This window comes from Hippichthys cyanospilos, chromosome 7 (genome assembly GCF_059441005.1).
Source record: "Hippichthys cyanospilos isolate Australia breed blue-spotted pipefish chromosome 7, RoL_Hcya_1.0, whole genome shotgun sequence".
NCBI classification, from domain to species: Eukaryota; Metazoa; Chordata; class Actinopteri; order Syngnathiformes; family Syngnathidae; genus Hippichthys; species Hippichthys cyanospilos.
Genome location: NC_142375.1, coordinates 10,609,416 through 10,625,971, shown reverse-complemented (window position 1 = coordinate 10,625,971; position 16,556 = coordinate 10,609,416). Strand labels below are relative to the sequence as shown.

The 16,556-nt window shown below is 39.8% G+C and overlaps 1 protein-coding gene across 1 annotated transcript; it reads left to right on the top strand.

Moving 5' to 3' along the window:
* Positions 1 to 1,185: 1,185 nt before the first annotated feature.
* On the top strand, positions 1,186 to 16,341 carry ldlrb (low density lipoprotein receptor b). The gene is made up of 18 exons (XM_088419365.1): positions 1,186 to 1,379; positions 4,511 to 4,630; positions 4,956 to 5,078; positions 5,492 to 5,869; positions 5,997 to 6,119; positions 7,652 to 7,774; positions 7,884 to 8,006; positions 8,101 to 8,229; positions 8,313 to 8,484; positions 9,056 to 9,283; positions 9,357 to 9,475; positions 9,561 to 9,700; positions 11,427 to 11,568; positions 11,652 to 11,804; positions 11,882 to 12,025; positions 13,687 to 13,761; positions 13,836 to 13,993; positions 14,727 to 16,341. Exons 1-18 carry the CDS (start codon positions 1,322 to 1,324, stop codon positions 14,763 to 14,765), a joined length of 2,547 nt encoding a protein of 848 aa, XP_088275491.1. The 5' UTR covers positions 1,186 to 1,321; the 3' UTR covers positions 14,766 to 16,341.
* The last annotated feature ends 215 nt before the right edge of the window (positions 16,342 to 16,556 follow it).

Below are 16,556 nucleotides of genomic sequence, written 5' to 3'. Positions count from 1 at the left end.
GTGCATTTTTTTTTTATTTAAACCTATTCGCATTTGCGTTTTGTACATAGGGTTAGGGTAAGACTACTACTCAGACTAAAAATAAGGGCAGATGCGGTTCATTGTCTTTATACATTTTGTCTTTACTACTGTTAATCCTTAAGAAGAATTCACCTATTACTCTGTCGAATGAATCGCATGCATGAATATTAGAGAAATCACAAATTCTGACCTCACATTAAACGATGCCCTTCAAATATTAGTGGGTTCTTGCTTTAAAATATAGAAAAGGGATCATGATTTGTGATAATTGTACATAACTTACTTTAAAAAAAAAAAACACTTTTGGAGTGTTCACAAATGCATACACATACACACACAATTGTGCCGCCAGTTATTCGGTATCCCCTGAAATAAATCTCAGTCCCCTCCTTCTCATTGGTGCGAATCAAAAACACGGTTTGAAATGATCCCACAGCATCCCTATACACTTCAGTGTTGACACACACACAGACATTCATGGGGGCAAGGTACGTTGTTGAGGTAGTGTTGTAATATGCAATGGAGCAGGTATTTCCACATTTTCAGAATACTTCCTAGGAGTAAACTGGATGTCCCTGCCTCTCTTTGCACAAGTCATTCATTGTGCACATCCTCCACCAAGCCTAACTACACCCACTTTGGCTGCAAATCATAGTTTATTGTGAAATAGTTTATTGTGAAACAGATTTACGGAGTCACTTCCAGGACAACAGATGTTTCCATTTTTTTTCATTTGATGAATTCGAGGAATATCTGCTGAAGCGGGTAGTTCACGGTTTACCAATGAAAGGTGTTGATAAATAAATTGCAAACAGGGAATTTGATCATGAAGACAGGCATAATAAGCCTCTATACACTCTGAACCTAGAATCGCCCTTGACCAGTTTATGCGCGTGACATTTTGGATGGCCTCATTTTCGAGTTCTTCCCAAACATCTTTCTGTTACAACGACAATTATAGAGTGCAGTATTCGTTTTTTTGTTTTTACCGTTGAGCGATGACGGGAAGCCCATGCACCAAAGTTGCCAATTGCCAACTCATTGTCTCCGCCCCTAGGGAGGTCCCCGGTGTCTAATTTCAAACATCACGCCACTGCTGAAGCTCCGCCCCCTCAGACATCCAAGTATCAAAATGACTAATTTCACTCCAGCTCAGTAGCCGGCTTTACATCTTCCATTCCTGCACGTCGTGTCCTGGCTCCCGCGCAGCACTGTCTGTAACCTCGCCCCATTGTCCGGTGGTACTACCAGTGGTCATATTTCGTCTCGTTTAAGTGGGAAAAACTAGCGAGTGTCGGAAATGTGGCGACTGTGCGTTTGCATCCTGATGCTTAATTGCTTTGCAGCCGTAGTAACAGGTGAGACACACACGCACGCTGACACAGATTCTTGTCACCACTATTTCGCTTATATGTTTATGTTTGAGTCAAATTAGTTTTGTGTTGTTATGTCTTTTTAGTAGAACGCTCTACCCGACGCAGGTTTTAAAACTATCATTTGAAGAAATTGAATTATAGGCTATGCCGGCCGGCTTGTGGACTTCCGGTAGGCGGGGTTGAGACGTCATGATGTACGCATGAAAATTGGAAACAATGCATTTGTCTCTGACTCAAATGTCACGAATGTGTTTGAGAAAGTGTGCGTGCTATTGTTTGAATGTAAGAACATGCATTAACTCCTTAAATAAGGGTTGACACTGCGCGCGCGCGCGTGTATGTATGTGTGGGTTACGTGATGTTTTTCCACAAATATAACTAACTTTATTTTGTCACAATACCACAGTCTTTTTGTATTTTCCCCTTCAAACATGATTAATTGCTTTGCATGATTCAATCTATAGTAGTTGTTGCTTTCAAGTTTCATAAATCACGAGATATTCTTATCTCGCCTCACGCGAAACTTAAAGGAATGCATATTTTTGCACGTGTCATTGATTAGAATTAAAAACTACAACTATTGGTAACACATTAGACACTTGCATAGTGTACATCTGAAAATATTACAAACTTTACAGGAAACCTGTATTATAAATGAAGTGTGGACCTTTTTTTTTGCCTAACGGACCCATTTAATGTATGTACAGTAAGGACATTTTGAATGACAGGCAAGAACAACTAAAAAAAAAGGGGAGGTGGGGTCAAACCACAACTTTTCTTTGCTATAATATGTTCTATGTAGTCCTATTAGTCTAACCACGGTATTCTCGATAATATTGCATTTTAGGCATATGAATTAAGAAGGAAAATCCACCAATTTTATTCCAAGATTTTTGTCACTCACTGTCAGCTGAAATTGACATCACAGTCTCATTTCACAACTCATCTTTTTCGTCTCAAAAACAGGTGGTTGGTGATAAGATGAACTCGAGCTTCAAACTTTGATGAAGAGTAGTAAAACAAATTTACTGAATAATCTGTTCAACCCATATATGATATAAAGTACTTATTTCATAACATTTTCATTACCGGAATCAGCTTTCAGTTCTTACTTTAAGGAAACAAAATGACTCTACAACCTACAGTGAGACACGAGACATCTTTTTCCAATTGTATTTTCTGGTAAAATTGTAATTGCCTGAGTCTTGTTGCCGAGCCACATCCTGCAGTTTTTACCCACCAGTTAATCTCACAATCCTGCCTACGTACTTGTACCATGAGGAATGTTTTGAGAGGTGACGTAATCTCAGGAAGCCAGATTGATGTCGAGAAATACACGCTGAGGGGGTGTGACGCACGTTTTGGATGGAAAACCCAGTTGGAGAAATTGGTTGCATGTTGGAAAGTTGTTATTTAATACCCAAGACATTGCAATGTGCGCAATTCAGGTTTTTGAGTAACCATTTTGTGGACACATTGTGGATTTTCATATTGTAATACACATCTGTCATTCATTCATTATCGTGTCAGATGACTATTATGTGCTTAAAAGAGACATGTTTGATTTGCTGTTCAATTGACCTGAAATTGCAGCTATGGTTGCCAGGTTCCAGCTGTTGTGTAAATAGCCTCTATAAAGAGGGCAGCCATTGGTTTGCGCTTTTATGTCACCATCATAGATTTTGCAGTCAAAGTGAAAAAGCAGTTGCTATGGTTTGGCAAATACAGTAGAGCTGCCTTACATCAGCCTTCCGACGGTTATCATGTAGTTCAAACGAGCTTCACTTCAAATCCTTAAAGGCGAAGTTAGTTACAAAATGTCCATGTGTGTCCCCATTAGCGTAAAGGTGTAACGTAAAGGACATTGTGATTAATATGCTGGTGAGATATGAATGAAGCAGCAAAATCCACTTATTTTTTAATCCATTGCAGGTGGCAGCCATTTTGCTACTTGCTGTCAACTGAAAATGAAATAATCTAAACACTAATCACTGCTCACTCGTTCTAAGAGTTTTGTCGTGTGGCATGACTGAGCACTGAGCAACTGTGATGAAGCAGTAGTACTCTAACAGAGTAACTATCAAAGTAAGACTATGTTAGCCCATGATTGCCATGGCGACGAGAAATCGTGCTGTCAGCATGATTTTTACTTTTTGGGGGTCTGGCTTTTTCATACTTCCGCTTTAATGTTTGTAAAACATGAACAAGGCTAATGATGTCCTATCTAGATATTGTGCATCATTTTTCTGGCTTTTAACCTATTTCACCAGGCTGTAGGGCGAAGATAAGTAATTGGATTTGAAAACATTGACCTCGTATGCCTTCAAATCCATTCTGTGAAACAAAGCCTCAGTTTGTGGTGTGCGGTAATAAGGCCTGACATTTCTGAGGAAGGCGGCGTGGGTTTTGGAGCTATTGCAAATGTGGTGGTCTGTTTGTCTGTGTTTGTTAACAAAATAGCTGAACTCACGTTGCAAGCTATCCCGTAAATGCTAAAAATCTTCCTGCTTGGCATTCGTGTGATATGGGGGTGGGATTGAGGTCTGGTTGTAATCGGGAGTTGTTTTTTTTTTTTTCTTCCTTGTATCAAGTTGTTTCTCAAAGCAGGTGGCTGGTCTCCCCCATCTGGTAATCTGGAGATATAACTAGTTATCGGTATTAGCCAGCATTTGCTGTCTGGTTACCCTGGTGATGCTGGTGTGAGGCCAATCGGCAGCAAGTGCTGTGATCGTGTCGCTCCTTACACTCTATTGTCTTAAAGGGCCAGTCTGTGTCAGAAGTTGAACGCATCATAAATCACCAAATTTTATTGGTACAGTTTAGGTCACTAAATTTTCTTCATTAATAGATAATCAAACTGATTTGATAATCAATGGGGTTTTGCGTCTTTACGTTAAATTTATTGTGATTTCTGAAAGTAAAGTCACTTTTAAAAGGTGATGTTTTCCCACTTTGCTGGAATCTGAAGGTCAGTGGCCTTTTAACTGGAACGTTATCTCGTGCGTGTTAAACGACATGACAAGGTTATCAGTATTTTTCTTCTGAGTTGACATAAGCTAACATAGGCTAAGTATTGATGCTTTTCTCATTAACTTTTTTTCCGCCATCTTCAGCTTACAACTGCAGCGCCGATCATATCACGTGCGCAAACGGACGTTGTCTCACCAGGAGGTGGGTTTGTGACGGCCACGACGACTGCGGCGATGGAACTGACGAACTGCCTGAATCCTGCCGTATGTTTCTACTTCCTTTTATTTGCAACTTTTTTATTGGTACTGTGTTTTTATCATCCTGGACTTTTCATGTTTCAGTGTGAGTCTTTAGTCTTTTGAGTCTTGAGTTAATGTAATTTTGTATTGTTATACATTTTTTAACATGTCGGGATGGCATTCGGGGGTTTTCCCCCAGATTTTTTTTTCTTTTCTTTTTTTGTACTAGTCTTGTGTTTTCTGAACTTTCTATCATGCCAATTTGCATTGCAAATGCCTTGCTTTTTTTTTTTTCCTCAGTACACTGGGTTTCGATGAGTCAACATGTACTTCTTGTTTGTGTCCTCAGAATTTAGAAAGTGTCTGACGAATGAGATCAGCTGCGGTGCCCCCAAGCATGAGTGTGTGCCGCAGAGCTGGCACTGTGACGGCCAAGTTGATTGTGTCAACGGAACTGATGAACTAAACTGCAGTAAGTTTCTAATTAAATACTAAATACGTCACAGATGATAAAGACAAAAATTATACTTACAGTTTTGTGTAATTGTCAGCGATTGTCAAACAATTATCATCAGAATGATCCAGGGGCCCTATGTTCCGGTAAAACTATTCATTTAAAATCTGCGCTGGCTGTTGGTTCATACCAAGGGACAGCATACGGAGTAGCTTATTCACATTGTATTAATTACGTGAGGCAGGGGACAGAATTAGCGCTCATTGTTTTTATTATTTTAACCACCTTCTGAGGAAAGCTGTAACCGCCTGCTCCAAAAAAGATTTTCACACCCCTGTATTAGAGCACCTGCAGTATCCACTTACTAGGAAAATGGCAATGTTATCATAGTGTTGGCATTCAGCCTTTCCTTCCTCCCTCCTCAAATACAGCGGCAAAGCAGTGCACAGACCAACAGTTTCGCTGTGGTTCTGGTGAATGCGTCTCCACCAGCTTTGTGTGTGACCACGACAAGGACTGCCCCGACGGCTCCGACGAGGCTTCCTGCCCAAAACCCACGTGCGCCCCGCTGTCCTTCCAGTGTAACAACACGGCGTGCGTGCCTAACAACTGGCGCTGCGACGGCGACAAAGACTGCAGCGACGGCTCGGATGAGTGGCCCGAGAGCTGTGAGGACAAGCGGCCCGGCAAGGAGGTTGTGGCTTGTAAGGACCATGAGTTCCAGTGTGCTGATGGAGAGTGCATTCATGGGAAATGGCGCTGTGATGGAAATGCCGACTGCTACGATCACTCGGATGAAGCCAACTGCAGTAAGTTGTTTTTTTGAAGGCTTTTGTCAATTACAGGCCAGAATTTCACATCCTTTATTGTTTGAACTAAATCCCACTAAAAAATACTTGTCTTTTGTCCCTTCATCAATCTGTGTCTTTGGTGCAGCTCGCCCAAGCTGTCGCCTGGATGAGTTCCAATGTGGTGACGGCACCTGCATCCACGGCGGCCGTCAGTGCGACAAAGTGCACGATTGCTCAGACTCCAGCGACGAAATTGACTGCCATGCAGGTGACTTTTTTTTTTATTTATTTATTTTTTTTTTTTATTGAGACACGGTTGTTTTGGTGAGCAACTTATTTGGTTCGTATTGTGTTTTAATGTTCCAGGATATTTTCCATGGGAAATTCAGCAGGGAGATTTTGAATTGTCACTATTAAAATAGTCAGATTTTTAGGGGGCGATCAGCAAGTTTAGAAATAACCGATCAAAAATCAATGTCTATTCCAATAATTTATTTCTTTAGAGCGTATACTTATATACTTTTACAAGTATCCAAAAAAAATATATAGTATTTATAACCATGCTTTTGTGCCATGGTTTTACAGTACACACACACACAACTGACAGAGATGCATCACTAAAAACATCACTAACTCATTAACTGCCCAAGCATAGTGAAAGTTTAGTCAGGTCAAACAAGAACACTTGAGACAGCAGTAATAGATGCTAAAACTTACTGTAATTAAAATACGGTTTTGTGGATTATTTTAGGACTTTGGCAAAATGAATGAAATAGTCTGGAAAAGCAAATTGTCCTGGGTTTTTTTTTTTTTTTATTTAAAGCTTCAAATACACAAGTTTACAGAATAGCTAAGTGGTCTGCAAAGGAGTGTGTGGAAATAAGTAAAAATGAAAATTCTTAAACATTCACACGGGAGTTAATGCCTACAAGATAAAAAAAAAAAAAACACAAAAAACAAACAAAAAAAAAAACACCCCAGCGTAGAAGTAAATAAAACATAAAAGGGAGGCAAAATACCATGAAATACAATGTCAGTGTCGACTTTTTTGGTCGACTTATACCCACATAATTCAAGACCAGACCAATTTTCTCCACATATGTGTTTGAGTAACATTAATTTAAATGTGAAATAAGTAATATCATGTCATTTACAAGGCTTAAAATGATTATATTTACACCTTCAATTCACTATAGTATGCACACGTTTTAGTGTGTGAGCTTTCCAATGCACTTTCATCAAGTGCCGCCTTACTGCGGCACTGCTTTGTTGTCAACAACGAGGTTGTGTGGATTCTTTTTCCGGTGGACTTTGACCCATTATGAAAACGAAATGACAGCTTTACTTGTCCGTTCACAACAAAAATGAAAGAGCAGTGGCATGGCACGCGTGGATGTCAGCAGGTGGGGGGAGACAAAGCAACAACGAGCAACCATCCACGCTTTGATCTCGCACAGTTGTCACTTGGGTAAAGAAGGCTTTTAGCAAAGCATTTCTGCATTCCTCCGTTTCAAACAAATTAAAAAAAAAAAAAAAAGGATTGTGTAGTAAATATGAGATTCACTTTTTAAATTGATCAACTGGAATAAAGTGTTCCATTGTTATTGTAGTCCTGATTGTAATTTTAGATGTGCTTGTGTATTTGAAACCCTGCTTATATTCCGTATGGTAAGGAGCTAGAGTATATCCAGAAATATGCATTCGGAGATTATCGTTCATGCGCCTTTTGTCCACATATGCAGTCAACATTTGCAATCCATGGTAAATGGCTGGTGTTTTTTTATATGTACTTCTCCCTAGAAAATGTGTGTGATGGCCCTACTCAGTTCAAATGCAGCAGTGGGGAGTGCATTAACTTGGGCAAGGTGTGCGACAAGCAGAGAGACTGTCGAGACGGTTCAGATGAACCAGTTGGACAGTGTGGTAGGTGATGCCCTTCCTGCTTTTTTTTTTTTTTTCCTCCACTCCTCAGCTCAACTGAACTTTATGTCTCGAGTTGCTTTTCTTATTATGCATGTCTGGGTCTCCACAGACCGCAATGAGTGTTCGGTTGGAAATGGCGGCTGCTCTCATGTTTGCATTGATCAAAAGCTTGGCTACAGCTGCACCTGCCCTGTTGGATACATATTGAAGGCAGACAAAAGGAGTTGTGAAGGTGAGCACTATGGACCATGGCAGTTATTTTGAAAAGAAAGTCAAAATGCATTGTTTTTCAATGAACAAACTTTTGACCTTGTCACTACCTGCAGACATTGACGAATGTGTGGAGCCAGATATTTGCAGTCAGATTTGCATCAATGAGCCTGGCAGCTACAAGTGCGATTGCAAAGACGGCTATCAGATGGACCTTGCAAGCAATACATGCAAAGCTGTTTCGGGTAAAGTACAAAATATGCACATCACACTTCATGGCTCAATACGGAGATCACATCATTATCTTTGCCCTCCCTGTTTCTTCCAGGCACCTTGCCCACACTTTACTTCACCAATAGGCATGATGTGAGGAAGATAAAAGTGGATCGCAGTGACTACATGAATGTGATGAGCGAGCTGAAGAACGCTGTGGCTCTGGACTTGGACATGCCAAACAAGATCATCTTCTGGTCGGACCTGTCCCACAGGAAAATCTACAGGTGAAGATCTCATTGATTAATCTGACATTGGTCAAAAAGTCATAGTCGTCTGTTGGGCCTCTTTTTATTAGGTAGGATTGCTATTTATTGCAATGCAGGCCAGAAATTGTATTTTTCTCTGTTTCAATGGCATTAAAGAGACAATTTCATTAGAGCTGGTTTGGGATCTGCTTGTTTTATTGAGTTACTTTTTAATAGATGTGCAGTTTTGTAAATCTGTTAAAAGGCAAACAAGAAAACAGTCTACATAATTAAGCACATGCTTTGATGACCTTAAAATTATAAATGTGTGAATTAAACATAAATCAGTTAATCCCAAGTCACATTCCCATAACAATGTAAATAAATGTGCAGCTTTAAACACTTCCAACTTTTTATATTTGATGAAACGATTTTTAAAAATATGGTTTGAACTCAGTCTGGACACTGTAAATATGTAAATAAAGAAAGCCTAAAGGCTAACTGCACTCGGGCAGTTTTTTTGCCTCCTAAATTAGTACATTTGCTCATTGACTGTTGCATTCTGTTTATCGACTGAATAATCATTCACCCTTCTGTCCATCCCCCACAGCTCCAAGATCGACACGGCCGGCAACTCCTCCCAGCACACTGTAGTGATCGGAAATGGGATCGAAGCCCCGGAAGGCCTTGCCGTTGACTGGATCCACGGCAACATCTACTGGACCGACAGTTATTTGCAGAGCATCTCTGTGGCGACAACAAACGGACAGAAGAGGAAGACGCTGATCACGGACAATCTGCAGAAACCAAGAGCTATAACAGTGGATCCTGTGAACAAGTGAGTGAACTTCAAGGGCTTCAACTGATGATGGATGCTGAACATGATTCAAGCCGCCTTTTGTCTTTGTCAGCTTCATGTACTGGACTGACTGGGGCGAGGAGGCTAAGATAGAAAAGAGCGGTTTGAACGGAGCTGACCGCGTTGCCTTGGTAACCGACAACATTGTGTGGCCTAATGGAATCACCCTCGGTAATCTCGCATCCATCACTTGTCACTTTAACGCTTACAAGAGAAGCAAACAGCCAATTATTTCCAATCCAATGTTTGTTGGCAGACCTTGTCAACCAGCGCCTCTACTGGGTTGACTCCAAGTTACACACCCTCTCCAGTGTGGATGTGAACGGTGGGACGAGACATACTCTCCTTCTCAACGAAGAAAAGCTATCGCATCCTCTCGCTCTGGCTGTGTTTGAGGTTAGTGAAGAAATCAAGTCAAGACATTAAGAAGATTGTTCTCTGGAGGAAAACGTGAATGAAAACATTAATAATCAGTTTTGTTTCCCCCATATATATATTTTTTTTCTTTCATGTTTTTGGTCATCTTTTAATCATTTTTATGAAGGCGTTCCTTTTGTTATTTATATTCAAGTAGCTCTTGATCTTAACTTGCTCTAATCCACACATCCATTTTTACAACTTTAACATAAAATAAAAGAATTTCTTTATTCTCACGAATTGATTCAAAAGAACAACAGTATTTCTCCATGCACAAGTCGATTTCATGCATAAGTCGACCCCCCCCCCCCCACCCCATGTCTTACTTCAATTTGAGTGAATTTTACAAAAATGCAAGTGTACCCCTGATTTTAGTGGTTACACAAATCATGGATGTCCAATTAAAACACATTGTGTGTTCTATTAGAATGACAAAATTACAGTACTTTTACATGCATTTTTTCATCGTATATGAATAGCATACTGCTGCAGTTATGAAGGGAAGGGGTGGGGCTGAAACGAGACAAGTGCAGGGGGATAAACGTGCGCACATAGATGCAAATGCTGAAACTCATGTTTCAACAATTAAACGATATGAAGTTTTAATGCTTTATTTGTTTGCCACAGCTGAATACGAAATTGTTGAAAAACCTTAAAAGTCATCATCGCTACAATACGGCGAACAGCTCCTCCTTTAAATCCCGAGGGTGCTTTTCTTCCACCTTGTCATTTATTCAAACATCCTCTGTACTTTTCCACTGGTAGTCATCTTCGGACCCGTCCAATTTGTTGGTTTGTCTTTACCCATCTACGACCGTGCCGAGATCAGAGCATTGATCGCTTTGTTGCTCTTTGTTGCTTTGTTTCTTCCCCCACCTGCTAACATCCATGCAAGCCCTACCACTGCACTCACATTTTTGTCCTGAACGGACAGGTCAAGCTGTCTTTTCCTTTTTGTAATGGGTCAAAGCCCGCTGGAAAAATTATCCACGCAGCCTCGAAGAGGCAGTAAGGCGGCACTTGACGAAAGTGCATTGGAAAGTTCAAATATACTAAAACGGATGCATACTATTGAATTATAGATTTACGTAATTATTTTAAGTCTTGTAAATGATATATTACTTATTTCGCATCCAAATTAATGTTATTCAAACACTGATATGTCGGGAAAATTGGTCTGGTTTTAAGTTTTGCAGGTATGAGTTGACCATCCCAATATGGGGGTTTATCTGTATTTCATCTGCAAATAAATGCTCCAAAGTAAGTATTTAGGGTATTTTTTTTTTTTGTCAGCGGTTTATAGAATAATGCGAAAATGTTCCATTCATTCGACTCACAAATATAGCTAAATCTGAAAGGAAAAAGGTCCGTTTGCAGCAGTCTTTTTTTTTTTTAAGAACTGTATGTACATGTAGTTGAGAATAGTTAACGTTTTCTTTTTGGCAGTGTGTTTGACACACACTTCTGTGTTGTTCTCTAATTTGGGGTTGAGCATCATTATATTGAATTATTTCAAAGGAAACGGGTATTTAATTTGGGCTGGGATGGATGAACAAATGTTCACTGAGCCTGTGAAATAGCGAGTGAGCTTTTTTCATTAATATGTTTCAATTGGTTACTTTCGTAATGTCCTAATCACGTGCTAGGAGAAAAAGACACAACTTGTGGTTAAAATTTCCGTGGTTGTTTCTTTACTATTGAACAGGATAAAGTGTTTTGGACGGACATGGGCAACAATGCTGTTTTCAGTGCCGATCGCGAGACTGGAGACGACATCATGATGCTGGCTGCCGATCTATACCAGCCAGAAGATATCGTGGTGTACCACAACCTCAAGCAACCAAACGGTACAACCAAAACCACCACAGTTCAAATGATCACCAGTCAACAAAAAGCTTTGTCAGATTCTTGAAACATCTCCTGTTCATAGGTTCTAATTGGTGCGCAGAGATGAACAGTCTGAATGGAGGCTGTGAGTTCATGTGCCTTCCTGCGCCTGTCATCAACCAGCGCTCGCCAAAATACACCTGCGCCTGCCCCGATCACATGAGCATGGCTCCCGACATGAGGAAATGTGTGGCAGGTAGCGGCATCTTTTCACTGTCATGGTGGACCGCCAAATCAATAGGCACTAACTCCTAATTTGTATTTGTGCATAAGGCTCAATATCGCCTACTCCTATGAGTAACAAAAGTGAGTCAGACGACCGAGACAAGACTGCCGAAACTACCACGACTACCTCAATACCGCGCTCCGAGAAACCTGACGTTTCCCCCCGATTGCAGCCATTTTCTCCAGATCAAGGTACGTAACGTCACACATACGCTAGTAGCTGCTTCACTCGTGATGTATTCCCACACTCATGATGTAATCCCTGAATGGTAAATAAATAAAGAAGGGAAAAGAGAAAGAAGGAAAAGTCTGCTCAGCTATGGAGTAAGATAACTCTATATCCATAATAGTAATATGTTGTGTGTGTTTATTTTTCCCGTGAGCATGAATAGTTATATAGGTTTGAGTTTTGTTTTGATTTATTTTTTCTCTCGCCTACAAATCAAAATGGTGAGGGTTTAATTTTGTTTCCTGTAACTACCTCTATGTCTGCCGGCTTTGTGACAAGTGTTTTCCACACAACTTCTAAGACTACGAATATTTACCACACACAAATTCACGGCTGTTGTATAGACTTTGCACTCAGGTTATAGATTCGGAGTCACAAGAAAAGAAACAAAAAAACACAATTTGGATTCTTACTTATGGAAGATTATTATTAACTCATTGGGAGTGAACGCCTACAGGATGAAAACCAGACCTAAACACACAAAAGAAACAGTTCTTTGTTCAACATGCTTATCAGTATTTGGGGTGGAAGAAATTTACAACCCAAAGGGAGGCAAAACCATAAAGAGTGAAAGTGGGTGTCTTGAACTCGCTAACCTGTCAGGGTCAGTTTATCCTACACAACTATTTCTTATGCTTGGTTTAGTGAAAAGGTTTTTGTTAAACCAATGGCAGGTGGTTAGTGAATAACATAATATTAAACTAATATAGGCTAAATACTAATTTTCCATCACAGCATTTAGAGCAGAAGTCCCCAATTGGTAGTCCGCGGCATGGCCGTGGATCAAATGGGCCACACCAAAAATAATAAACTATTTTCGATTTTTGTCTTACAGAGTCTGTAAGCTACTTTATTTTGAAAAACCTTTTATTTTGAAAACTGGCCTGATGTTCATGGATTAACTTGCGTGCCAACATTTCACCCACAAATAAGTTAAATGAGTAATAAACGTTCTTTGGAAGGGGGAAACGAGCAGTCAAGACACAGGTGACGCGCCTACACCTTCAAAGAAAAAGAAAGCTTTAAACTTAAAAAAAAATTGACTTCTCGCAGTAAGGACTTGGAGCGCTACTTTGTCCAAAAAAGACCTACAAACTGACAAGGAATACATTCTCTACCTTTTTGTTATCAAACCAGATAAGCTTGAGTGTCGGCAGCCTCAAAAGTGTTTTCGAGACAAAGAAGCTGAGGGCTCCCATTAGTTTGCCGTTAATGGTCAACTCATATTTTATGTGCACCTCATATTGGCGTTGACGGGTTTGTGGTGATGAAACAGTTGGGGACTCCTGATTTAGAGCACACAAATTATTACTATTATGGATAAAAATAATTAATAACAGAGTTTTTTTGTCACTTATTTTACTCTTACGTAGTTTATGCTAACAAAGAATACAAACCTCTATTGAAACGCCAATAGCCAGGATCGATAGTCATGGTTTTAGAAGCGGTGGAGTTTGACTTGCAAGTGTGATCATAGAACACATTCAATTCAAGGCACCACTGTCTCATACAGTTTATGATTTCCTAGATTAGGTGCTGAAGAACCATCTACCGGAAAGAAATGCCCAACTTTGCATCACAGAACCGCATGTAACTGAAAACATTGTTCTTTCCTCTTCTTCAGACGACAGACATGCGGATGAGCCTGCCGAGGCGCAGTCATCCCACACTGCTGCTCTCTACGTCGTAATTCCACTTGGTAATTTAAGCCTCTGACAAGCCCTTTCTCTGCCTTGTGTCATATTTTAACCGCGCTTTCCTCCTTCACCGCAGTGATCATGATCATGATGGTGTTTGGAGCGCTGTTGCTATGGAGACACTGGCGACTGAGGAACACCAACACCATCCACTTCATTAACCCCGTTTACCAGAAAACCACCGATGATGAGATGCAAATCTGCAGGAACTCTGACGGCTACGTCCATCTTCAGGTAATCCTCGCTTTCTGCTGCCTAAAGGCCAATTTGAAGCTACTCTTACACAATCTGCCACAACTCGTACAACCAGCATGTCATGAAAACAGGAATTCAGAATATCCCACTGCAATAAAAATATTTCAATATTGAAATTAGTTGATTACAGTCAATAATCGCCCCCCCCCCCCCCCCCATATCATCAAGGGAAAATGTGTCGCATCCTTGAATATTGGTCCCCCCGACATCAGCCGATACACCTCTGATCTCTCCATGGTGACTCAAATTCATCAAATTTGCATGTCCAGGCATTCATTTCGACATCACCGTGTACTGTAAATAGTTGTATTCTTATAGCATTCTGCAACCCTGCGAGTACTGAATTCCTTGACAGCTTTTTTTTTTTAATCATGCTGCCAAATAATTTAAGTAATAATTTGATTGATCTCTAACAAAAGGCTCTACTTGCTTCAGTTTACTTGAACATATTCAGTGTGATACATTCGGCACGCTATATTTTTACTACAAGGTTCTCAATTTTACCCACAACTGCATATAACGTTTGAATAGCGTTGAGTATTGTTGCATTTTTGCATCTCTGCTGGATTCAAGTGTGCCGTGGGTACCCTATTTGGTACCCATGCCTATGTGCACCCCACTTAAGATGCAGTCTGCATTTCATTGCCATGTACCTGTAACATGTGCAACGACATGAGTTAATTGTTTTATTTTTTTGTTTTTCTTTTTGCAGAGGCAAATGCTGAGTACAGAGGACATAGACATTGCATGACCTCAACATGCCAAAGACATTCAAGTTTGTTTTTTTTGTTTTTTTGTTAGTTTTCCAGCACAAAAATGAAGCCATTTTTGTTTTCCTGGCATAACTTTATCATTGCTGTGACCTTGTTTGTGACCTCTGCGTAATCCAAAAATGCACCAGATTATACACGGCTGGATTGAATGGATGCAAGCAGGGAAAGGGAGGGCAGGGGAGAACTAGGCCTTTCTGCCTGCGGCATGCCATCAAGTCAAACCTCATCGTCGTCAAAATGAAGAAATTCAGAAGACGAAGCTCTTACTTGCACTGCTTGTCTTTTGTATTTATTTGAATATAAACAAAGCCTTTAGTCACGTTTTTAGAACATATTTATTTTTTTGGCTGCTGCCTCGTACTGTACATTGCCCAAAGATTCCACAGACTGTGAAAAGCCAGTCGTCTGATCAGTGATGTCTTAAAACACAAGTGTGCCTTTCATACACTTGTTGCTAGTTAGCTACATTGTTGATGCCCAAAACAGTAACTACTGAATGGTAGTTTTTTTTTATTTTTTTTTTTTGTCCCCACTACGACAGCCGTAAAGAATGTTTAGATTTTGGTTAATGGGTAATTATGTCTGTTTTCACTCCAGAAAGCGTTGCACTGATTTTGCCTTGTGAGGTGTTATGTTTATTTTGATCGAAGAGTCAAAGCATAGGTGGATTACGTTCCAAACGCTTACGCTGCTGCATTTGCTGTTAACCAAAAATGAAGATACCGGTTCAGTTGAAGATGTCAGATGTGACTGGAAGTATAATGATTAAAAAAAAAAAAAAACTTGTACATAGTGTGCGAATACAAGGTATGTTGTATGACACTTGTTGCCTTTTCTGTGCACGCTAAATTGGGAAGTAATGTAAATTCCAAAATTTATTTATTAATGGGGTGGATATTGGAAGGATTATGATTGTGTGTTATTACTGTAAATGCCCATACTGATTCAACATGGAAAGTTTGAGATGTTATGTAAATGCCTTTCTTGGTTAAAAGTTCAAATATTCATCACTGTTGTGTGATCATTCGCAAAGGCATATTTTTTAATAGTGAAAATCCAGCATTTTGTCTTTACATCTACAACATTATGCTTTTACCGAAAGCATGGCTCATTTTGGACGAAGAATGTCAAAATATTATTTAAAAATACTACAAATTCTTAATCTTTGTGCTATTTAGTTTTTTTTGGTTTGTTTTTTTTTAGGAAAATGTACACATTGAGCAAGTTTTAAATCTAAACATGCCTGACACGAATATTTTAGGCTTACCTTTACATCTCGGCTCTTGTATAGTCAAATTGAGCGTCTTTAATTCGTGCATAGCTGTTTAATTCAAGAGAAAGTGCTGTGGACAATTGGTAAAACTTTTTATTTTATTGATGACAATTACATTTTGAACATTTAATTGTATGATGTCTTTTTCCACTGAAAAGTAAGGCACATGAAAATTTGTGAAGCGTGTACATCAACTTGTCCATAGCATACATTGCTTGTTGAGTTGCTACAAATCTTTGTCAGGTTATGTTCATCTTTTGAAATTAAAAAAGTCAATGTATTGTTTTTGTTTGATTTTTATCCATCCATTCAATTTCTAAAGGCGCTTATCCCCACTGGGGTCGCAGGCGCCTATCTTAGCTGGCTTCAGGCAGGGGACACCTTGAATTGGTCGCCAGCCAATCGCAGGGCACACAGAGACGAACAACCATTCACGCACATTCATTGACAATTTAGAATGTCCAATTCACCTGCCGTGCATGTTTTTTTTTTTTTT

What these genes read in the sequence shown, in the direction of transcription:
- ldlrb (XM_088419365.1), top strand. Translation starts at nt 1,322, where the DNA reads ATGTGGCGACTGTGCGTTTGCATCCTGATGCTTAATTGCTTTGCAGCC. An exon ending in TACATGCAAAGCTGTTTCGG is followed by an intron (nt 8,230 to 8,312) that starts GTAAAGTACAAA and finishes TGTTTCTTCCAG; the next exon opens with GCACCTTGCCCACACTTTAC. An exon ending in CAACCTCAAGCAACCAAACG is followed by an intron (nt 11,569 to 11,651) that starts GTACAACCAAAA and finishes TCCTGTTCATAG; the next exon opens with GTTCTAATTGGTGCGCAGAG.